The 25,424-nt window shown below is 35.7% G+C and overlaps 3 protein-coding genes across 9 annotated transcripts; 1 reads left to right on the forward strand and 2 right to left on the reverse strand.

The window, feature by feature from the left end:
• Positions 1 to 1,473: 1,473 nt before the first annotated feature.
• On the reverse strand, positions 1,474 to 11,734 carry LOC110829898 (uncharacterized). 5 transcript variants are annotated; one of them, XM_087350167.1, is made up of 7 exons: positions 9,931 to 11,734; positions 6,756 to 6,886; positions 5,734 to 5,834; positions 4,961 to 5,204; positions 3,646 to 3,749; positions 2,422 to 2,516; positions 1,474 to 2,096 (listed from the first exon to the last, which is right to left on the reverse strand). In XM_087350167.1, exons 2-7 carry the CDS (start codon positions 6,864 to 6,866, stop codon positions 2,020 to 2,022), a joined length of 732 nt encoding a protein of 243 aa, XP_087206293.1. In that variant the 5' UTR covers positions 6,867 to 6,886; positions 9,931 to 11,734; the 3' UTR covers positions 1,474 to 2,019. The 5 variants fall into 5 exon arrangements, with proteins under 5 accessions (XP_087206293.1, XP_087206296.1, XP_087206297.1 ...); XM_087350170.1 differs by lacking the exon at positions 9,931 to 11,734 and adding an exon at positions 7,392 to 7,456; XM_087350171.1 differs by lacking the exon at positions 9,931 to 11,734 and adding an exon at positions 7,142 to 7,385.
• RNaseX25 (Ribonuclease X25) lies at positions 7,497 to 17,765 on the forward strand. Its single transcript, XM_022064083.2, has 5 exons — positions 7,497 to 7,646; positions 7,783 to 7,887; positions 11,731 to 11,871; positions 12,937 to 13,306; positions 14,468 to 17,765. The coding sequence occupies exons 2-5, from the start codon at positions 7,826 to 7,828 to the stop codon at positions 14,735 to 14,737; spliced, it is 843 nt and encodes a 280-aa protein (XP_021919775.1). The 5' UTR covers positions 7,497 to 7,646; positions 7,783 to 7,825; the 3' UTR covers positions 14,738 to 17,765.
• LOC110829890 (UBX domain-containing protein 1) lies at positions 13,442 to 21,537 on the reverse strand. 3 transcript variants are annotated; one of them, XM_022064077.2, is made up of 7 exons: positions 21,368 to 21,536; positions 21,185 to 21,238; positions 20,901 to 21,095; positions 20,135 to 20,386; positions 18,736 to 18,982; positions 18,326 to 18,506; positions 13,442 to 15,425 (listed from the first exon to the last, which is right to left on the reverse strand). In XM_022064077.2, exons 1-7 carry the CDS (start codon positions 21,427 to 21,429, stop codon positions 15,382 to 15,384), a joined length of 1,035 nt encoding a protein of 344 aa, XP_021919769.1. In that variant the 5' UTR covers positions 21,430 to 21,536; the 3' UTR covers positions 13,442 to 15,381. The 3 variants fall into 3 exon arrangements, with proteins under 3 accessions (XP_021919769.1, XP_021919770.1, XP_087206292.1); XM_022064078.1 differs by lacking the exon at positions 21,185 to 21,238 and having other exon boundaries at positions 21,368 to 21,537; XM_087350166.1 differs by lacking the exon at positions 18,326 to 18,506 and having other exon boundaries at positions 21,368 to 21,537.
• Positions 21,538 to 25,424: the final 3,887 nt, after the last annotated feature.

Raw genomic sequence — 25,424 nt, forward strand, 5'->3', positions numbered from 1 at the left:
TTACGAATCGTCAACGCGCCGTTTTGATTCACTGCGTTACATTTTCGAGTTCCTTTACTGACCGTCTCATGTACCTTTCTTATCGAAGTCGTGAAAGACATTAACACTAAAAGCTCAGTGGTAACTATACGTCCCACCTGCTTTAACAATCAAAAACTCTGCTCTTAATGTGTATTTGATTCTCATAATAAACAACTATTATTTCTTTAAACAGCATTAATCAGTTGATATTTGTAATGGTGAACAGTTGTTTTCTTTTCGGTACGGACTGGATTCTTAAATATTATTTAGACGGCTTGAAAGGGTTAATAGGCCCGTATGTCTGTCGGGCGTCTGAATAAATTCCGCGTCAGACATGAACGTAATCAATTTGAAAAGTTTTCTCATCTTTGACTGTAATACGCCTTCACATAAGACGCTGAACGCGGTGCACGGTGATATTATCGAACTCGGAAATAGCAAGAAAGGAAGCAAACAAACAGAGGGCATTCAACTTCGTTTTTTTATCGATGTCTATCTCCGTACTCCGGAGCATCCCTTACGCCAATGACGTCCGACAAGTAGGCGCCATTCTCACACTGTTCGCCTACCCGATACATATTCTGCAGTCGACGCCACTACCCGGACCAAAAGAACTGTCGCCGGCTTTAAAAACATTCCTTTGGCAATCACATAAATCGAAATGGAGTTCCACAGTATCTGCCTGGCTCCTGTAACCCCATTTCAGGAACGCACACAACTTTCACCCCTTCGACTACCATTTGGACTGTTTACTGCCAAATTTCTTGTAATTGTTCATCGGAATCCTACAAAGGTAACAATGTCCCACGGTTTAAGCTGCATGCCATGAAGATATATGAAAATATGTAGGTAGCGTTCCACTTGTTCCTAACCCTGACACTAGACAGCGCGGTGGTGAGCTTCGTGCTCCGAGAGCCTTATCCCAGAGGAAACCGTATACAGTGAAAATCAGACAGATGACTGGATTCCACAGCTGGTCTAATGTAGTGACAAAGAGAAAAATTCTTGCCCAAAGTGGGGATCGAACCCCTCACCTGACATTTCAACACATTTACGATCATCAACTCTGTAAGTTTCTTTAAATGAGATAAAAATCTGAGAACTTCTTAGTTAGGATATGCAATTTTCAAAGGATGTCTACATAATAATAAAACCAAGTGAGATGTAATAATTTTGAATTCTTTACACCATTTCTCTTCTATCAGCACCTGTGCAAATGGACAGCGAAGGTCACAAATAAATAAGCCTGAACAAACTGTTTAATAATAACAATGCCTGGTTATAGCCGGCTGAAGATGAACTGCATCTGATCAGTTCTGCCGTGAACCAGTGCATGGAGTGGCACTGGATCGTGAAAGTACAACTTTACACTTAATTTTTCAAAGCGTTAGCTGGGCTGCTCCACCCTTGCATATGATACATTTAAAATATATTTACAAAAAATTTAAAATATACTGAGAAATTATATATTATAATCCATACATACATTGATATATTGTACAAAAACTTAATACAATGTCAGTTACCATTACAATGACACAATGGTCAAAGCGAAACTGTATTATCACTTTATCATTTAATGTAAGTAGGCAAAATGAAAGTGTTCTATACAAAAGGTAATTTTAAAAACAACCTCAAAAAGTATTTAAGGTTCTTGGACCAGCAACACACTATGAGCAAACCAAACTCCCCATTCAAAGTTCAATCTTTGGCACCATTTCAATAATCCAAATCAACGTGCATAAAACTTCCTACAGCTAAGATATTCCTCAGTTTAGCATCAAAATTCACTGTTCCCTAAATAAAACGTACATGCGCATTTCACCGTACAAAACAAATAATTTGCTTTCCTGAAGATAACAGCAAAGCTGTCAATAGGCTTAAGAATGGCGTCAATGAAGAAATATGGGGGCGGTGTCAAGTTCATTTGCACTGGCCAAAGAACCGCTCGGAAAAGAGGCCACGGGCACACAGATCATTGTGCGTAACTATTGCTCTTCATTGCTTCTTGAAGCTTTTTAATATGGGATAAATATTGTCGAGAGCTTCCTGCAAGTCTTCCCGTGTCCTCGCTCCTGAAATAAGAAAGAAGCAGGAATTTGACTAATGAACTTCTTTTAGTTTGTTAATAGTCTCAGTAGTTCATTCATCTAGGTCAGTGGTATTCAACCTTTTTTGTTCGCGTACCCCCAGATATAATTTCTCTTCAACTTTGTACCCCCAAATTTGTTGGTGTATAATTCAAGTTATACATAGTATATAATCTACATCTAAAATAAATTAAATTACTGATTATTCAGTGTTTATCATAAAATAATATGTATTTTTTTTAAATTTCACATACCTCCTAGGGGGTACGCGTACCCCAGGTTGAATACCACTGATCTAGTGAATACGTACCTGTCATCACCAACTTGCCATTGACAAATATCAAAAGCACCACCCTTGGTTTCACCATGCGATAAATCAAACCCGGAAAAAGTTCAGGCTCATAACTGTAAACATACGAAATTTAATTTAGTCCTCTGCTGTGAAATACGAAATCACCGAAGTCAGCACACCTACAAACTTGCATGATTTCAACATACTATAATTTATGTTAAACACAGAAAAACAAATAAATTAAGCAATAAGGGTATCTGATCTAACAGCAGCCAATGTCTTTTGAACAAAAAGCTCAACACAATTATTGCTTTCTCAAAACATGAGCTAGGATATCTCAGTAGTGGCGTCTGACTACAGACTTAAATAACCAAATAAATATTAAGGACTTTTCTCAAGCCTAAGTGTCCACACCAGCTCTGGAGACCACTCAGCCTCTTATCCAATGGATACCAGGGAGCCTTTCCCCAGGGTAAAGTGGAGCCACTGTATAACACTAACCACTCGCCCCATCTAGTGTCGAAGCCATGAATGAGTAAGAGCTAAACCTCCTCGCCCCTCAAGCACATTCATAACGAGTAGCTGGGCTAGTCTGCTTTACTTTCTTGACATATTTTACATACAGAATAATTAATGAAAGCTTGTAACTGGTTACTTTATCACAATTTCATAAATACTGCCCTTCAATCATAACAGAACATTATTACATATCCAGATGCAAAAATATTCCTTTCTGGACATCAATCAACATTACTGTTGAACCAAAATTACACTGAGAACATACTAAAGAACATAGCAAGGGGCACGGTTATATCTTGCTGCAATAAAACTTCTATATGTTTGGAACCCCAAAATTGAGGTTAGGTTTCAAAGGATACGGTATTAAAACAAATACCAAGTTTGTATTTTAAAGAAAATATGAGAGCAGTAAGGCCTACTGCCACTTGGACTGACATCATCTTACATAGCGCAACAAGTGCTTGAACACAATGACACTCATCACTTAATATTTCCCCTTTCGTAGGTCTAAATATTAACTGCAGCACCCAATATTCAATCCCGCTTTAAAAAACTTCATCTGCAATACAAATTTCTCCAAGAATGACTTCCTTTTGATACTGAAGTAACCCATAACACTCAATAGCAGCCATACAACCATCCTGTATCTCATTATACTAGGTGCGTTACCGCCAAAGACCAATCATATGAACTAATCTACCCTGACCCAAAATTAACACAGACCTGCTGAACTGTCCATGCATCTGGTTCAAACATTCCACTCGTATGGGGAACCTCAGATCACATGTTCCAACAATATTCTGAATTTTAAAATCCAAAAACTTAACCTGAAAAGAAAGGCACATTTACAGTATTAAACAATTACACAACGTAATTAACATATCTCCAATGATAAATACTTACACAATAAATCATTTACTGTTGCCACAACATTACATACAAAAACAAAGAGAAACTAACTTTTTTGTGTACATGTAATTCATTCAGAAATGATAAATTCAATACATATATTTATTTTGGCCGTCTATACACAAACTTATTAAAATGAGTTGTTAAAATATTATAACATTCACAATATAAATATAAAATATGTTATGTTATGTTTTGATGCTCTTATTATCGTATTTCGATATTACATTCTTGGCATCTTCATATTAGAAACGACATGTCTTAGTACATCGAAACATGTCGTTTCTAATATGAAGATGCCAAGAATGTAATATCAAAATACGATAATAAGAGCATCAAAACATAACATAACATATTTTATATATTTTATATTTATATTGTGAATGTTATAATATTTTAACAACTCATTTTAATAAGTTTGTGTATAGACGGCCAAAATAAATATATGTATTGAAATCAACACAAACATGACGCAATTGAGATACAAAATGATAAATTACTTTACATAATCAAAAAAGCCTCCAAAATGAAGCAGATGGACACCACCATTCATCAAGACTGGCATCTTCTGCAAGTTGCAGTGTGTAATCTCAGAGATAACGACTGGCATTTCAGAGAAGCTTGCTGTCTCCAAGGCAGCGAACTCCTCTGAAATGGCAGACATCTCAACACTTGTCACTGTGGGATTCCAAAATCTCACCAGCACCATTTATATATTTTAATTAATATCTTAAAAATTCTACCATGTAGATGTGCATATTCTGACAAGACCATAAAACAAGGGGGTCTGCATTGGCTGTGTGGTCTGAGGCGTGGGCCTTGTGCCGCTTGGTCGCAGGGACCGTGGGTTCGAATCCCACTCAAACCAAGGATGTTTGTCCGCGTTTTTCTGTGTTGTGCTGTCCTGTGTACAGGTAGAGGCCTTGCGACGGGCCGATCCCTCATCCAAGGAGTCCTACCAAAATGTCTATAGATTGAGCCAATGAAAAGTTGGGACCCGCAGTGCTCAGGCACTTGAAGAATGGGTCGTCCAAGTAACCATAAAACAAGGTCATAATTAAGTGCATATTGAAAATGCTAATGCAGAGGCTGCCACTGAAAAACTCGATACCTCAAACGTAAGACTTACTGGAAAACCAAGTTTCTGTATGATGCGAGCATATTTCCGAGCTGCTAATCGGGAATCATCCTCATTCCTCGCTCCTGTCACAACCATCTTACCAGACTTGAACAGAAGGGCAGTAGTATGTGGCTCTCTTATCCTCATCACAATACCTGAGAACCTTGACGGGTTGTACTCTGAATTGCGGGTACGGAAGTTTATCTTCATCAGATCCAAAGGGCAGGCCAAATTCACCGTTGAGACCACATTTCTGAATATAAAATGATAGTATAAATTTACATTCTTTTAACCCTTGACCATGTTCAGCGAGTGCCTTGTCACCACTGCACAATACATTCTCAGCCTACAGATGGAGACTGCCTCCATATATTAAGGGTAGCTGCAAATGTACTGAATAAGCAGTTAAGGACATCTGACAAGGCATGTTCTGCCAGATCAGGATATTGGTGGGGAGCAAACAAGCACTCACCATAAAAAACCAACATCTTAAAAAATGTTACAGTATCAGACTTAACGAAAGCTTGTGAACATGGTAATTAGCCTTCCAGTTTCATAAAAGGCTCCTCAATATTAAACATATTATAGTAAGTATAATAATTTAAAAATAAATACAAATATTAATACAATATAAAACATAATATATATGAGAAAAAAATGTTTACTCAACAGTTTTCAACACATGGAACATCTTGGAGCAAGGAAGCCCTAAACCAGTCAATGAAAAGAAAATAATTTGAAAAAATACTGAAAATATTTTTCTCTAGAATCAGTATACTTACTGAAGTGTTGGAACCAATCCAGGATCTCCCGTTACAGGTGTCAACGGGGTAATTAAAGAGTGGGGTGCCACTTGTGTAGATATTGGTCGAGGGACAGAGCTCTGCAAATCAGCAAACACGCAATCAAAATTCACAACTCATTTGCCTGTGTAAATTTCTTTGTCAAAACAAGTCTACAACTTAGCAACCTCTCAGCTGATGCCTATCAGTAATCGTGAAGCTATAATTTTTTATGAAGTTTCCATATCTTCCTGAAAACTGCTCAAATAAAACATATTTTTGGAGATCTATTACCATACATGCTGAAGCCCACATATGAATGGCGACCAAAGCAATTCCCAAAGTAATGGGTCCACCATTTTGGTATCACTAATTACAGGATTTAATAAACACACAGATGGGGATGACCTCCAATGGCATATCATAGTACATTTCATAAAATACACCCAAGTAGCATCTGAGAAGGTGGTACTGACAGATAAACAAACATATGTAAAGTAAAAGTAACAGTAAAAAGTAAAGATGTCCCATTTTATGCCATGTAGGCACTTGGGGGGCAGGAAGTATAGCTCCTACTGATTCTTAACCTCGGCACTGAATGGGAGGTGAGTGGTCAGCGTCACGCCCCGGATGCGCTTTACCTCCTCGGAAAGGACCCCAGTTCCCATTGGATAGGTAGCTGGGTGGGACCCAGAGCTGAGCGCAGAGGCTAGAGGTAAAATCCTCTACCCCTGTCAGGGATCAAATGGCAGTCATCCAACCACTATACAGAGCTCATTATCACTGTTTGTTCTGAGAATCATATGAAACCCATGAATACAAACTGCAGAGTTCCTGACTGTTAAATCAGGTGGTACTTATAGTTATTACTAGTCTTTAATACACATACACAGTGAAAAGTCACGATAACCAATGGCCACTACAGAAAAATCAGCCTTCAATCAATGAACAGAATTTAGAACATAATCTACTTGTTAACAGATTCAAGCACTCACACATAAAAAAAGATATGGAATACTTACTGACGAAGGCGGTGGCATAATATGTGATGTGATGGTGTGGTGTGGTGAAGACAAATGTTCAGCATAGCGAACGTTACTTAGTTCTGGAGACTTTTTCTCAGTATCAGCCATGGTAAATTTCACAACTTAACCTAAAACACGAAGTTGTGTACCAATCATAAACTGTAACTCGGGAATTGGTAGCTTCTTTTTTATAAGTTATACAAAAGTATCATGCTTGTGTAATACCATTCCATTAAAACTAAAAAGCGTCCTGTTCAATATATCAACGCATCTCCACGTGACTTTAGCACATGGCCTCTATTTATACATGTACCAAAATAAACTCATTGCATTATATAAACAACTTTACAGTAAATAGATGTAACAACTGTAGAGACATATACTAATAAAACTGGAACTTTTCTCAGCTTCAGAACTTTCTTTCGCTCTCAGCTTCCATAACTTAATGCTGCCAGTGAACTTCAGATGCCAGTCTCCATCTTCTTTATCAGTCACGCCAACTCAAATTCCAAAGTTTCATTTGACAATTCTTTCGCTTATTAGTTGAGCTGATCTAATATTTAATTGCCCCTAAAATGTTCAAACTCTATTTTATGTTAAACGATGAGTAATACACTTCATAAATGCGTTTACCATACAAAATTGTAAAAGCACTGCCATCTGTGAATGGGATTTTACATTCGGATGACTTCGTAAATATTCGGCATTCAACGGAAATCACGTTTTTATCACCAAGTCTCCCTGACCCAATCAGCTGTTTTACTCTTAGTTTCTTTGAGCAATAAAGGATGAGGCTTGCATTATTTTGCAAGTTGTATTATAAATTATTACCTACAATGAAATGAAAATATTTAGCAGCATTATTGTAATTCCACCTTTTTTGGAAACGTAAGTATTTTTCATTACCTATTCATATTGAAATATATTATATAAAGGTACAACATATTTCATAACTATGTGGACAAAAAGCATATGTTAACAAAATCTGGCTTTTTGTACAATTACGAATTTTTTTCTGTTTCAGATAAATCTGATAATTAAGAGTCCACGTCCATAACTCACTAATTATGTACAATTCAACTCCACTCCTGCTTTTAATAATTTTTGTTGGATATACTGATATCTGCAGGTAAGATATGACATACGCAAATGGAAACAGAAATTAAAACTTCGTGTGGAATCAGAAAACAAAACTGTTTTCACAATTTTCATATGAAATTGGGTGGTACAGAAGGATACAGTTTACTGATGGGAAGGAGAGAGTTATATTTCTTCACATGTTATTAATTGAAAACATACTGTAAAACTACAAGTTTCTGAGAGGTAGGGAGCGAGGATGCAATAAAAACAATGGAGCTTGTCACAGGGTAATGATAGAACAGGCATAGCAATTGTGTTCAACTTAAAACAATTGAAAAACCACAATATTTTATTGCTGTGAGGTTTCTAAATGAGGAAACAATCACATTTTAAACATCTGTCACCCTCATCTTAAATATTACCCCATCCCCACAAAAAAATTATTTTCCAATGCAGTTACTAATCATTACTTAGAATAACATATAAATTTAAATTTAATAGTGATGGAAGTAAAACATGTCCCTATGTCTAAGCACACTGTTGAAGCTTCTGGCCAAGAAATTTGTGACAATGAAAGACTGTCTCATTAGTTTTAAACTTTTGCTGAGAAATGGGTATGTCTGTGGGTACAATTGTTCATGAAAAATTACTCATATGTAAGGCCAATCTTGATTTAGCACTTAGAATGCAAACTCCAGATCAGAAGACATCAGTCTATAAGCTATAACACAAATTTGAAAAATTTATGTAAAATATGCAAAACCTTTCATGACTACAGAAGTGACATGTGAGTTCATCGCTGGGCTCAGAAACCAAAGACATCATACAGCGAAGGTATAAGCGTCCCCTGACCCTACTAAAAATGATGTCTGGGAAATATATTGTCAATATATGGGCACTGCATTCTAGGACTACCACTGCTGTAGTTCATGGCACAAAAGTCTATGGTAACCAATGCACAATACAGGCAAACATTTAGAGAAAATTTTCAGTAAGAAAATAAGCAAAACAGAAGTTTGCTACAGGAATATTCCACCTCAATTAACCAAATAGGTATTTAACATTGGAAAACATGGACAATAATTTTGACACCAATAAGAGATGGGAAGAGGAGGGAATAAAAGGAAATAACCAGACAGCCAGTGTTACTATAACATAATAAACCATTAAATAAATAATACAATGATAATGTAAATGACAGTGCTAACAGTTACACATTCTCTTTTGAGCTCCACAATTTGTATTCTTCAGCAAACATTACGATCGAGTCAACGAGGGTTAAAAATGTATGCAGAGCATATAGCACCCATTAGGGAAATAGGAAGAGACCACCCAGAAAACCTAAGCATAGATAGGAAGATAAAATTAAAAAGACTGTTATATATCATCCTGTGTCATTACACATGATAAAACTGTTTCAAGATTGGCTAGAATAAGCAAAGCTACACGCACAATATGATAATATCAGGGAGACAAGAGCAGAAATTCTAACACTAAAACATTTGAAACAATGTCTACATTTCTCGTTCAGTGTTAAAGATTAAGGAAAGTCATACAATGAGGAAATAGATATCATGAAAATGGTTTCATTTAACAAGATATATCTTAACAATTTATTGCCGATTAACACAAAGAATAAACTTGAAGTTCTCACAGAGGTGAAGATGGTGATGTTTGTCTGGGTTGTGACACCATATAGATTCATGTATTGTAAATACTAACATTTCAAAGAGACACACTGTCTCCTTCTTCAGAGCTGAAGATGGCAGTGTTCCTAACAAAACTAAAGTTGTTGAAAACCATTTGGTTCAGTTTCATGTTACCACAACAGTTGCACAAGAATAATTTCATGTAATTCTGTGTGACTTCCAGCTGGAGAGAGTGGCATTTCAATTTAAATAAAACCAATCATGCAACTAGTTTCTTGTGTGTATGACCTACCTTAAATATTCAATACTTCACATACAACACACTAAATGATGCAATTTATCAGAAAAACTCCATGAAGTCCAGTGACTAAAGCAGTAGCTATGTAACATGCTTTATCATGCATAACTTATCTTACACTGATTATCATTCCAGAGTTTTCTACCTGCATGTTAATTCTTCCTTGAAGACAAAGTCCAAGTGTCCTCATTACATAATACCACCCCAGATGTAATTAGCAGTCTGCTGCCACATATATATCTTGGTATGATTAACAGAATTACAAACATCAAATCCTTGACACATTTGTTGTTTAATTCTGACCTGCTTTCCGAATACAATAATTTAATCTGAATGGGCAGCTTGTCACTGTTGCAATATTAACCAATATTGTCACAACTGCATTTTGCATGGCTACCATTTTCATTCGGGCCTCCCGACTCAGGTTCCAAAATACGAAAGCCACATATCTAAACATGTATCATCTGAAGGTTTCGCGGCGACCGAGTATAATAAATTCTCTCCCGCTACTAGTCATTAAAGCCATCTTACACGGCTGGTAGCCCAGGAAGAATTTTTTATGTAAAATCGCAAGTATTAACTTCTATCACTGTTAAGCAGTGCATTGCAACATGTTCGCAACTATAATCGAATTTCAGTTGGTTTGCCGCACTCCAACACGCAGTTCACATTTGACACCACGGATATCTTATCACGGAAAAGCAATATCACTACTTATTTCTAGCCTGTTACACTCAATAAAACAACACTTCCTTGAACACCAACTTATCTGACATTAGCGGCGCATTAGATCACTTCGCACAAAGGGGAACCCTGAAATACCATCACTTCATGATCACGTGTAAACTCGTTTCTTGACACCGTCTTTCGATACATGGCAGCAGAGATCGGAGAACATATCGATATTAATTTATGAAGATAAATTCGCCATTTCGTAGCAACAGGACTCGCATTTCTATCTTAATTTCAATTATAAAACTAAATTTTATGGCGATATCAAATAATAATTATTTATAATTTATCACTTCACATAATATTTCCTTAACTCGGAAAACTCGATAAAAAGTCGTATGAATTTCAGCACAGCACAGTATATTAACAATGTTATCAAAATGAAATCTAACGTTTTCCTATCCACGCTTAATGTGTCCCAAATGGTCTCTTGACATCAAATTTTCAACTCTCTTTGTGTAAAAAAAATGGCCGATTTCCTTCTACATTCGTATGCGTTATTTTGTAGTGCCAAAAACACAGACCTTTACGTGTTTGTCAACAAAAATTGACACATTTCCATCAAATGCTATTGTCCACTGGAATTAATTTTTATTTGTATCACGTACAAATTCCACTTCACATCAGACCCAGATTACTTTGTTCTTGAAAACATTTAAATTTTTGCATGCTTCCAAGGTAGCACATGTACTTCCCATTAATGTGCTGTCCAAAAGTAGAATTCCAAATTTTTTTACAAACTACAAGAGACCTATGAATGTTGTGTACCTTACTATGGATCAAATTTGGGAAGAATGCATATTTTGTACTAAATATGTGACAGGAATTTTCCAAAAACTTTCCAATGAATTCTTTTGTGAAGTGATCTAATGCGACAGCATAGAATGTACACAAAGGTAAATAAAATCGTGATGCTTTGGATGATGGCTTTACAGCTGATACCAAAAAATGCCAACAAGGAGATGATGAAAGCATTAAACACTATAAGAGGGAAGTATTTAGTAGTATGACAATTTACTTATTGGGTTGGGATCATGACAGACACTGTGTGAGAGGAGATGGATAAGATGTACAACTGAGAGGAAGGTAGATGAGATTACTCTGGATATCTACAAGCAAATGGAAGGATAATATTAAAACATTCAGGAAAATTGATTGTGAAGTGTATCTGTCAATCTGTAGGATCTTCTAACCTGTTTGCTTTATATTACAGTGCTGAAGGAAACAAGACACATGACTGGGATATTCTAATTTTAACACAACATTGGCCATTAACAGTTTGTCTTCAATGGAAAGAATCGCTTCCACAACACTCATGTAATTTAAAAAACTTCTGGACAGTGCATGGAATCTGGTAAGATATGTCTTTGTAAGACTCTTAAGAGAAACTTTCTTTGAAAACACTATTGCTATAGATCCTGCAGGTTAGTCTGTGATCATAAGCTCATTATTATGGTGAAATGGAGTAAAATTAAACATTAAAATTATGATAAATACATGTCACAATTTTTAGGACTGAGAAATATATTTAGTGGCTCAGATAGTAGTGTAATATATTGAAATTTGCTTCTCTGCATCTCATTTGTGTCAATAGATTTTGAGTTAACATTTTCACTGAACAATTTTTAAAACCATGTTTAGATGTCCTATTATTCTCTGCTTGTTGATCAGTTAAGTAATCCTATTACAAATGCCTTAACAACCAAGTGTGGGGCACATGGAAGACACTTAAAAACGCATACTGAATAAATGATCTGATAATACATCAAAAAACAGACTTCTTGGTGTTGGGAATTCTAGCTTTCCCCAAATTACATACCTTGTCAGTCACAAGGTTAGCAGATATATTAGTAAAATACATAACCTCACTACCTATTTCACAAGATGAAAGTATGAACCCTGAAGTACAGAGTTTTAGTAAAATAAATTTCAAACATAATGGCTGTTTACATTTTAAAAATATAGAACACATGCCATGTAGTCTTCTAGGTGGTTACCAATGTTTCAGAGGAACATGCAGTTTCCATTTTCATGGTTGAACCTCCATCTTCAGTGTTGATCTCTGAAGATAGGAGCAATACATTCCTCTAAAATACTGGTAACTACCCACAAGACAAAACAGTGCCACAATTCATAAGACCATAACCAACACCTTCACCACCATAGCCTCAAATATCTTTGGCATTTACTGACCATGGATTGATTGCATTGCTTATGCACACCCTAGTTCACCATGTCATACTATTTACACATAATCCAACTCACCATGTGCTCTACTGTTTACTTGCCATCCAGCTCACCACTGTGTTGCACTAGCATACAAAGAACTGTTAACCCCCGAGAACCCTGTACTAGAGGCATTTAAATCCCCTATTCCAGTATAATGGTTAACAATGTGTATGATAATATACCTTTATAGGCCTACTAAACTGGGAACAAAAGGTCCAGAGTTCTGTAATTCATCCATGCACTTCAATCAAACCCAACTGGAGCCAATAGAGAAACAGCTGGAACAGTACTGGACCAATATTCACAACGGAAGTATATACACATTATGGAAACACGAGTGGAAGAAACATGGCACATGTGCTGCTACATTGCCTGCTCTTGATACAGAAAACAAATATTTTGGTCAAGGTCTGAAGTGGATAAAACAGTATGATATGTCAAACATCTTGGGAAAATCAGGAATTGAACCGAGTAATCAAGGTCACACACCACAGGATGTTTGGAATGCAGTGCAGAAAAGCGTGGGTAAAAATCCCACAGTCCAATGTTTTGTTGATCCAGTAAGTATAAATATTTAACTGTATTTATAGCCAGTTCATGCATTCTTTGCACAGCGCCCAAAGAATCCACCTGACTTCAATTCACTGTTTTCTGAAACTGCTATTTTGATGAAATTCAATACTGTGTTCACAAAGTAATTTTCCAAGCAAATTTAATTTTTTTTTGATATACAGACCCTTTGCATGAGCATCGATATTCTTGCAGTCCACTAAGACAGAATGGCTATTGATAACAGTTTTGTCAACATGCAGCAACACAAGTCAATGAACCCCTTCTTACATTGGGTCCAAACTGAACTATCAAATTTATCAAAAACACAGCTCACCATACATACAAGACATAAAATACAGATCTGATTAACATTTGCAACTTTTTTATTTTAAACATTTTCTGAAATGTGCAATATTTAACAAAATACAAAGACAAATAATTCCTGACTTCATTCAGTCTGAGACCCGTAGTGTGATTAGTGTGGCAATAATATTTTCCTAATCTTAAATTGCTGCATCCTGTTGTGTAGATAGTAAATAAAAAGGATTGGAGTACCATCAACACAATTAATGCATCATATTTCACATATGAAAATAGATCATCATCCACTGTGTTGTAGATATATCAAGCATCAAACACCAATGACTGCTTTCTGTAAATAAAATCTTTGTCCTACTGCTAAGAGAGCCCATATGGAATAGTCCCTGAAAAAATTAAGCCAAAAGGTACATTTTCATCATACAAGTACTAGCACTGGATCCTATCTCGAGCCATTTTGATTGTTTCTCATTTTGGAATATATTTCTTAAAGAGAATTTAGTACTGCCATCACATCTACATATTGGCCTCAAATGCATCTTCAACTCTTACAATATTCCTCGAATCCGGCCAGGTACTGGGTAATTTATTCTCAGTGAACGGTTCTCTGCGAGATTCCTACTTCTTGAGCAGTATTTGTGTCGTGTAAGATTAATATGCCCCGTAATTGTCTGAATAGTCTGGATAACTTCTGTTATGGTTCATCTTTACTGTCATGAGATTAAAAATAATTTTCCACTCGGTATAGTTATTACCTTTACAAAAGTTGCAAACATTTCAGATCACCCCTGGATCCATCTTGCACATATATTTATGTATCAACAATGTTAATTTCAGTTTATATTTCACAGAAAACAAAGAAGACATACCTCTTTGAAATCAGAATCTGTTTCGACAAGAATCTGACTCTGACTGATTGTGATGGAATTAAGGGACCATCAGATCCAACAACTGGCATACAAACAAATTGTCCTTTACAGAAAACAATAATATATCCCAGCATGCTTCCTCCTGAGTACAGTAAGCCATTCTACACTATCACAACTCCAGCATATTTGCAGCATTCCTGGCTGTTGGAAGCTTTGCGAATCATACAATTTCTTCAGTGGGTGACACTTTAAAAATCATCCAAACTTGCTAATAGTTTCCCAATATTGTGCTGAATATAAGTTAACCAAAGCTTTTGCAGGATTACATTCTAGAAGATAAAAGTCTTTTGATTCAGCCTGCCTTGCTAAGAAGACAGTAAAATAATGGGAATAAATTAAAGAGTACACCGACAAGAAATTTTTTATCGATGACAATATAGCATTTCTCCTCCTACACATACAGTATGTGCATATATGACAAGAAATTACCAAGTTAATGAGAAGTTATCATTCATTTCGATTCATCTCTTCTTCAAACAATTAATATACCGATTTACTGGAAGTATTAAAGATTATCTATGTACAATTGACGTGATAATGAGAATGGTTTTTGCAAAAAAAAAAGCGTTTAACTTATATTTGGTAGAATACAACTACTAAAGTTAAAGAAAACTGGAGTAAGGTAAATATTAATGATTAAGTTTATATCTATTATTTCTAACCACTAGTAATAATTTAATAAGATACATGAGTAATACACAGTGCAAGTATTTTATCCTTTATCCCATGACTAATTAAAGTTTTACAAAATTATAATGTAGACAGTAACTTAAGTATGCAGCTAATTTATTTTAGCTCAACAGTCTGAGATGCAGACCAAGTTGCTTACGTTTGTACTATTGGGTCCGGGAAACTATCACAACTGCTGAAGGCACCAGTCCTGAAACAATTTGAGAATGAAATCAGCATGGGAAAAGTATGCACTAACAATATACACACACAAATCAAGTGATAAATTAAAATCAAATATCTAAATATAATTCTATGTATCTTAGTCATGAACATATCAAATCAAATATGGATCCTGAAAGAGTGTTTCTTACAGCTCTGCTCCATATCATATTAACATTCTTTCAGTATTGAGTTTTGCATATAAATTAAAGTTTCCCAAAGCATAAAGCTATACGACATGTAAGTTAGTTAGTATACTCACCTCATGATCAGAAAGCATAAAATGAGCTTTATTGAGCAACAATACATGTTAGATTTTTATATTTAATATTTACTTGGCATAGTTTGTGAAATGTTACTATATTAAAGCATAAGAACATACACATCGTGATTTATAATGTTTTATAAATTCAAACATCAAACTAATATGTGTGAGGTTAAAAAAGTATGAACTATTTATGGTAGAAATGATTTAATAATGTGTTGTAATTTGATATTCACAAGAAGGAAGCTTAAGAACACAAAACAGAGAGATCCTGAAAAAAAAAGTATTTTACTATATATATATATATACTATGAAATTTCAGATTTATTATGTACTATACTTTACCTATTTAGTAGAAGGGTTAGCAGACCTTGATGTTTGTGATATATTTATATTGTAATTTCAATGCTACTAGCAGCATTTTCAGATCAGTGTGTATTTAACTTTATTTGGGGTATAATTTGGGCATAATATATTTCTTTGTTAATATATTCTATACAAACAGTTTTCCATTGAAACTTGAAAACAATTTTCACTGAAATAAGCCTTCAAATAAGATATATAAAAATAAATAGAATGTATTAACCACATTTAATAAATATGCATATGGTTATGTATGATTTTTACATCAAATTCTCATTGTGGCAGTCTACACACTGTTTCGTCTATCAGTAGTGAAACTACAGTATTTTCAGGGAATAATAATCCTATGAAAACTGTACACAGACACAGGTAACTGGAATGGTGGTGAAAAACACAAAGACTACATTACCTATCACATATTTCATACCCTTTCCCTTCTAAAAAACATGCATACAAAACAGCTGATGGATTTTCCAAAGAATGATGTGTAAAAGAAAAGTAACTTTGTTCAAGCAAAGTTTGCTGTATAGAGCATTCCCAATATGCTACATTCACAATTTTTTTCTGTTCCTTTTATTATCACTTAATGAAAAAGTGTTGGTAATTAAAGACTGAACATGATGCTACCATAAATACATTCCAGTAGATTTTAGAAATACGCTGAAATACTTCAGGCATGACAATTTGAAATTATATGTGATACTTACATAAATGTATGTTGTTCTATATCAGAATATGCTATGTTTATTTATTAAAACCTTAATGTTTTTCATTACCATTACTTCGCGTTATAAAATGAGTTGGCCTTACTGTTTTAATGATTGTATCAGAGCATATTTTTGCATTGTAACAAAATCTGTTACACACTGTAACAGTAATAATTATTTCTACATTTCTTTTATGTCTTAAAAGGGTTGCATGGTTTTATTAGTGAACACTAATATGAAATCTTTTAACTTTGTAAACAAACAAGAGTTCCAGAACACATGCATGACTTATTATGCTCAAATTCTGAAATGTCAGTCAGCATAAATTTCTTTGTCCATATGTTCACTATATTTAAGTTTCAATGCCTTACCTAACATGGCTACTCAATTTTCCTGAAACTGCCCCACACCACCAACCAAGTTCTTAATTAAGTTTATTTACTGCATTTTTCTTTGTCTGCCATATACCCAATATACATAAAAATAGATTATGTTTCTGCCCCATGTTCTCCTCAATAACTTGTACAGGGTAAACAGTACTCTTTTTTTTCCTGAACACAACACCTCAATAATATTTTAAAGATCGGCAACATTTTACATCTTGTCTGGCACAAGTTATATTGGCAGTTTGCTGCAGTATTTGCCAAGAGTTATTTCAGGATTTGAAGTAATCTATTTACTCCTTATTTACTGTCCGATCAACAGATAAGAGCTACATTAAAAACCATTATATACCAAAACTTGCTGTTATTACAGACGTGTTTTGCCACACAATATCACTTATTATAAGAGACAAGAGAAGTGATTTTTACATTTATCAGTATTAAATTCAGTAGATGATTTTATGTAAAAAGATGCCACTGGTATGAGCATATGGATTTACTAAATTGTATTTTTATTTTGTTTCTTTTGCCTAACACCAGGATTGTCAAGTATTGTTTCTTAGAATTTTATGGTATAGCCATTGAATAAATTGACTTTATTTAGTGTTTTACTTGCAAGCAACATTCTTTTCATGTCCAATGTTAACTCCCTATGCTGGTTCCTTTACTTGATACTTGCCCGAGTTATCTGTCGGACTGATGTTTTGATGTGTGTTATAGTATGTACAGCAATGGACTTTGTCCAGGTCCGAGGCTAATTGAACTTGGAAATAAAAAGTTTTTGAAAGAGGCAGTTTTTGGCAAGTAGTTCAAGATGTGAAAAGTTCATAATGTCGAAACTTCACAGAAATAACGTTAATTACACGTTCCTTTATCTGGAAGCTATAACATTTGTTGAAATAATCATTCAGGATATCATATAAGTAGCTGAAACAATTAGTACGTAATAGACAGTCACATACAGACAAGAGGATAAGGACCTTGTAAAAATAACTTTCAAGCTCAGAAAAATATACTTAGAAGTCACATACTTTACCCATAATATTTTTCTTTCAAATATCATCACATCAGGTTTCTCCAGTTAATTAAGGTTCATTCAATACTTAAAGTAAATTATCTTAGTTTTTGTCATTGGTTCTTTCGTAATCATGGACAAATGTTATTCACATACCTAATAAATCAAGAGGCTTCTCATAGTCATCATCAGAGAAGACCTTTTTAGGGAAGTTGGTCATAAGACAGAAAGGACCACTTCCATCCGTTCGGTTCATTTCGACATACAACCTAACAGCAGACAGCTGCTCCTTGGATCCAAATGTCTGTGTCAGAGCCTGACCATTTGTCAACCTGATCTGTTAACAACATGAAGGACCATCACATAAGTTGTAAAATTTTACATATTGTAGCAATACTCATAACAAACTTTACTGGATCTGAGGGATATAAGATGGTAAAATTCACAAAATAATGTACAGACTGTTCTGCTCACACACTGAAGCCTTTACCTCTGCAAAACATAAAAAACTCTTCATGCACAGTACAATCCTTACATGCACCCTCAAATATTCTGGCACAATGTACCTGCAGCCGAGTTTGAGAGTAATCTTTAGTAGGCTGTTGGACAAGAGATGCCTGCTGTGGTGTCAGTTCCACTGCTGTCACTGGCATCTGTTGTGTGCCACCTGTTGGTGCAGCAATACCAAACTTGGCTCGTCTCGCTATTTTATCTTGCTCAATCTGTTCCTTCACCCTCTGCCGAGCCATCTTCTCTTCCATCTTCTCCCATTTGTGCTGTTCTACCAGTTTCTTCATTTCATCTTCCCCTAGCCTGATTTTGCAAAATTTCAATAAATTACAAGGATATCACATGCAATGTCAATTTGAAAGAATTCAAGATCAACAAATACACTAGTAATATACAATTACTCATGTGTTAATAACCAATCAATGGTTATTCAGAAAACTAAAACTCCAGTCACATAAACATGTCATTGAGATCTGATTTGACACCGTTAACTCAGTTCACATCCTCCCATCAAACATAAATCTTAACATTATTATTTTCCTGTCCAGGGACAGAATCAGAAATTAAATCTTTAGAAAAGAAGTTAGAATCATAATTTGTCAATAGAATTAGAAGAGAAATAATTACAACACCTTGGCCATTTAAAGAGAATGGACAGAACATGGATACCAAGAAAGGTGACAAAATTCAAGTACATCAAGAAGTCATGGATGAGCTGGCATGAAATCCAAAAGAAAGATTGTGAGAATACAAGACAGATTTGAGATTCTTCATCCATCACCATGTGAAACAGACATGATGTTATGAGAAAAAGATATTCCCACTTAAAACTAGAGACTAAACTACCTTTACTCTGAGGTCAACCGAGTGCCAGGACAAAGGTGAAGTCCCTAACTTAAAAAGAAGGTTATGATAATGTGCTGTCTGGTCAGGGCTACCACACATCGCATCGCGACCAGGGCATGACGATGACACCCCCCCCCCCCCCCCCATATAATGCCTAGGTCAAGAATGAGTAGGAGCTATACATCTTCTCCCCCCCCCCCCCAAGCACCTATATGGTATATAGAAAGACAGCTTTACTTTACTTTTTTTAAGAAATGTCACTTTTGTATATAATTGTTAGTCTTGGGGATATCAAACTGTTCCACATTTTCAACCATTTATCATCAACTTTTACACCTGATTTGTCCTGGAATTGAATTTAAAAGCATAAATATATTTTTAGTTTTTCCTCTGTATATATTTTTAAGCCAATGACATACCTGCTTAGAGGATTTTTAATGTTGGTTTTATCACATCTTGATCTTGTTTTTCAGAGGAACAAAAATACTTCTTTAGTAATGTGTCGGTCCACCTATAAAATACTAATAAGTACCAAAACAGGGGAACTACTAAAGCATTATGTCTGGGAGCCCTTGCTTTGTACATATAAATTATTCAATGTTTAATTACTTTTTCTTAGCAGCCACCATCTCCTTTCCATGTCGTATCCGTAGTTTCTCTTTTTCTAGAGCTTCTCTCTTCTCAGCTTCTTCTCGTTCCTGTCGCTTCTGCCTCATTTTCTCTTCGAGTCTTTTGACCTGCTCCTTCTTCTCCTCTTCTGTCAGAGGTCTTTTCTCTTCATCGCTCTCAAAAAAACTATTATGACCAGTTTTTGCTGCATGGAATTCAATCTCCAATGGTGATATGAACAACCGAGAACACCTAGAAATTAAAACCATTAAAAGCAAAAGTTTGTGATAAATAATACGTAACTTCACACGTAAAGTAATTTTACACACAGATCAGGAAGTCACATTACCCCACTCTATTCTCATGTCACTAACAACATGAAACATAACCACAAACTCAACATCTAGTCTGTTAAACCTATCCCATCACACATAACCATCTTATCTCATTTAAAACTAAATGCTATTCACAACAGATACTGCATCATTACAGAACCCATACATCACCAACATGCAATTCAGTCCTCATATTTATATAAAAGTCCTTATGGGCATTACTACAGAGAAAGTGTAATCATGACAGAAGAATTACCATATTGCTGCGTTTATTACTTTCAGCTTTCTGACACCATATATTTTACAGATGTACAACTACTTGGCACACAACTTCTGCTGTACAAGATGGCCCCCCCACAAAATAAAACTTAAACACTAAAGAGGGGTAATATTAACTTCCTGTCCAATTTGTATGTTTCATTACCACGTACTCATTGCACTTCAGTGATTTTGCTACAGTATTAGCAGTTGCTTCTTTTGGCTCTTCTGTCTCATCCTTTGTTACTTCATCACTGCCACCTTCTTGCTTGTCTTGCTCCACTGTACTTTGCGACAGCGCACTATTTACAGCTTCAGAAGACACGGAAGGATCGGTTGGTAATGATTCATCTGCATGTGCTAATAACCTTTAAAAATTAATAGCATTCTTTCATAATCACTTCTAACATGAACTGTTAACACTAACTTCAGTAGTGAATAAATTACCATTACAAACCATTCCATTGCAGGTTCTACTCCCTGGTTGCCAGTAACTTCCAAAGCTCTTTCTCTACAAAGCAGATACACTACAAATTAATATGTTATTAATAAACGTGTATTACATATTTATAGGTTAAAAACGACACAGCGTGTTGTTTTCAATACAAGATTTTAAACGAATTATAATTGATGCACATACGCTTTACTTCTTGGAAATCCCATTTCGGCAAGTATATTTACGTCTTGTGATGCCATATTCATTACACAAAAATCTGCTTTACTAATCTTATGCACTGTCAGCCACAAACGACGGCACAGGTTACAAACACAACACTGCTCCTTGCCGTGCCGCACATGACAACGATCACAGAAGAACAAAATGGACATCATTGGTATAATCTGTGGATTTCAATAGTTTGGCTTGACCTATGTATGTGTCCCTGATACTTGCCACAGAACTTATTCTGTGATTGGCGCTAGCCAATACAAAATTCGATAGCAGAAAGAATCATTACATAGTTTAGTTATGAACATCATCCTGTGATCTTTTAAAACAAATAAAATTACATAAGAAGCTTCACATTTTTTTTATTTTCACCAAGTTCCATCAAATCGAGGAGGATGTAATGGAATCGGCAAAAGGGGTGAAGCATGGGGAGTTGCGGTATACATAAAAATTTTGGTTAGAAAACCTGAAAGAAATAACTTATTTGGTACACTTCGATGTAGATGCAAAGGCAATATTGAAGTTGAAGATTTCTGTCTTCTGGGTTATTGCGCTGTGTAGTCTGGTTGATGTTTACCAACGTTTCAGAGGTCATACTGCTTCCGTCATCAGGGCGATAGAAGATTCTGTCTTCTGGGTTGTTGCGCTGTGTAGTCTGGTCGATGTTTACCAACGTTTCAGAGGTCATACTGCCTCCGTCATCAGGGCGATATATCTGTCTTCTGGGTTGTTGCGCTGTGTAGTCTGGTCGATGTTAACCATCGTTTCAGAGGTCAGGGCGATGACGGAGGCAGTATGACCTCTGAAACGTTGGTTAACATCGACCAGACTACACAGCGCAACAACCCAGAAGACAGAAATCTTCATACTAAGAATCGCCCTGATGACGGAGGCAGTATGACCTCTGAAACGTTGGTTAACATCGACCAGACTACACAGCGCAACAATCAAGAAGACAGAATCTTCTATCGCCCTGATGACGGAGGCAGTATGACCTCTGAAACGTTGGTTAACATCGACCAGTCTACATAGTGCAACAACCCAGAAGACAGAAATCTTTATACTCACCGCTGTGAAAACCTCAAATCTTACAATATTGAAGTTAATCATACAAAAAAGTGAGCATAAATTATCTCAAACTGTCTCAAGACAATATTCAATCATAAGACAATGAATGTTCGGATTTCATAAAACACGGAAAATGTCTGACTGAGCGACTAATAGCTTCTCAAGAAGTAATTTATCTGTCTTATGAAGCAAGTTAGTTTTAGATAGGCGATTCCATGGAACAGAGTCCTTCTTGAGAAGCTAGTCAAGAAATTCCACAAATTTTACACATCAGACATATTACACAGGAGATAATATATTCTGAACTGAATACTAGTAAAACGAGTGATGTGAAACGATGGTAAATCGATAGATAAATTCACGTCGATTGACATGAATAACTGGCGCGGTGCTAAAATATGAGTCCTTAGAGCATTTTATGAAACCAGGCTTGCTATATTATCCAATCTTCATCAATCATGTTATTTCGACAATTACGATAATGCAGCGCCATCATTCATAGGTTTAGTCAAAATTTGATGTCATACCTTAAACTATCATTTGAATATCAATGTTAACATTTCATAGCTTTGGGTGAAATCAACACGAGAGTACAGTTCAGCTTCTTTGACGTGGCCGCTGTTTCTACGATGCGTCGCAAATTTGGGCGAGTCTTGTAACATTGGTGAAGACGTAAAGGGTGTGTGTGGGTTAGTTCAGCTACAACTTAATTACCTTACCACACCTAGAATTTTAACTTCCATCATTATTCACCTCACGCACTACTCAGCGGTCACGACGAAAAAATTCAACTGTAAAATACTTCAATCTGACATTACTGTACTGTTACTGTGGTCCCACTATAACGTGCTGAAAGCATCTTTCTGCAGACATAGTGTGTTTTTGCGAGATTAAAAGTTGTCAGTGGAACCACGGTTCTGGAGAATTTGACGTAAATACGTCTATACGGAAAGGAAGTTTATATATTGGCTTTATTCTAAATATTTCCTTCATACAAGCTTAACAATTGAGATAAGTTTGATTAAGACTTTGCTTATTCAACTTGAATTAGTTACGCTTAAGATGGCTCTGTGGTAGCTGAATGCAATGTAAAGTAATGTAATGTAATGTAACGTTTCCTAGGTAACCAGGTTACACTTTTTCGTATTTACGTCAATAACCAACACGAATATGTTAGAACATGGTGTAGTACGGACTCATTAGTACACAAAAACAACAAAAAACAACATGTTGTAGCTACTACACGTTCACATAACATCTTCAAACTTCATTTTAAATTCCGCGCGTAATCCGAAAACTTCCTGGTACCAGAAGATAGGCATAAAACCGAAGTGCATTTAAATAATATTTAAATATTCAGTCGATGCCGCAAAGAGAACACAACATTTCACCATTAGAAAAATCAAATGGCTAATGCTTCTTAGAAACATAGACGTTGATTACGCTGAGAATCATATTGTACCATCAATACACTCTGTGGCCAAACTGTAAATTTGCTAAATGTTAAAGTAAGTGGTGCACATACATACCCCTGGGCTTTAAGGGGCAAAAACCTCTCCTACTCGAGGAAAACTTCTCTTCGATTTGCGCGGCTTCCGCACTGCTAAACGCGTTGTGATGAAACTGTTGCTTCTCGGCCAGTGTTTTGTTTTGCGAACAAACAGGCGAGCGCACGTATAATGGATCACAAGTGAAGAGGCTTTCAAATGACAACTTACATTACGACGTCGCAGGAAGTTTAAACATACAAGAATAATCTGACGTGGATTAACCACGAAGCAAAACACACAACTACATTCTTCTCCACAATCTTACACTCACCTTACGAGTACAGTTTTACTGACGTGATAATTAACAACTATATTATGTGACCACCGACCAAACAAGCAAAAGGATTCTTCAACCAACCAATTAACTGGTTAACTAATTTTCTAAATAAAAATAACCAATTAACCAATTGTGAGAAGAATAAGTAACTAGCTATGCAACTAATTACCTGACATACAAAGACGTATCCTGTAGAGAAAGTTTTGCTTTCGAATCCAGCTTGAGATTTCATGAATGCACTTAGGTTAACGCAAATCCGAACTATATAGGTCTATATTCTGGATAGCAGTTTTCGTTTCAATACCACTTCAGTCAGCTTGATTGCATTCTTCGTCAATTATCTTCTCATCCTATATAACCCGCTCATGACTTGATTTTAATGAATCTATCTGTGTTGAGATAATGCAAATTCGGAGGCTGATCGTTTCTAATTATGAGATAGTCCAATGCACATTTCAGCACGTGGTTATTAACATGCAAGGAAGCTGAGGTTAACTTCCTACCTTAATGTCTGTGTGATACGGTTGTATCCTTGTTCTATCTTCTTTAACGTATGCGAATCCGATATTCAAATAGGCCCTCAGGCTGTCTCAGCTGTTACAGCACATGAAAGGTTGTGGAATATTTTATTTTTAATGTGGCTATAATGAATTTTTGTTTGAAAAGTGCTCTAGGCAACTTTATAAAAAACACTGGCGAGAAGTAAAAATGAATGGATCTCAACTTATGTTGTTTTTAATTCTGTTGTGGAATGTGCCATCAAGAAAGTAAAAAAAATTGAATAGCTGAAATTTAATGATATGAAAAGGGAGCTGTTTCCTTAAAAATGTAGTGAATTATTTTTAGTTAACATATTGTAAATTAGGAATGTAGAGAATTGAATGTAGTTAGAAGTAAGTATAGTAGACCTTTGCATGTAGGAATGTGTTGATTCATTTCCTGTCTAGAGTAAAGCAGCAAGGCTAGTTCACCTTATTCTCAGGTGATGAGAAAAACATTAAACGGAAATGCAGACGTAGCCATTAGGAGTCGGCAGAAATATGGGAAAACGCTAACCGAAAGGTTGTGAAAGGAAGTTGAAGAGAGATCTAGACAGAAGGGCCAAAACTTCGAAGATAGCAGGAGGTTACGAGAG

The sequence above is a fragment of the Zootermopsis nevadensis genome, unplaced genomic scaffold (genome assembly GCF_977971745.1).
Source record: "Zootermopsis nevadensis isolate Lab colony 2312 unplaced genomic scaffold, Znev_1.0 Znev_ptg000017l, whole genome shotgun sequence".
Taxonomy (NCBI): domain Eukaryota; kingdom Metazoa; phylum Arthropoda; class Insecta; order Blattodea; family Termopsidae; genus Zootermopsis; species Zootermopsis nevadensis.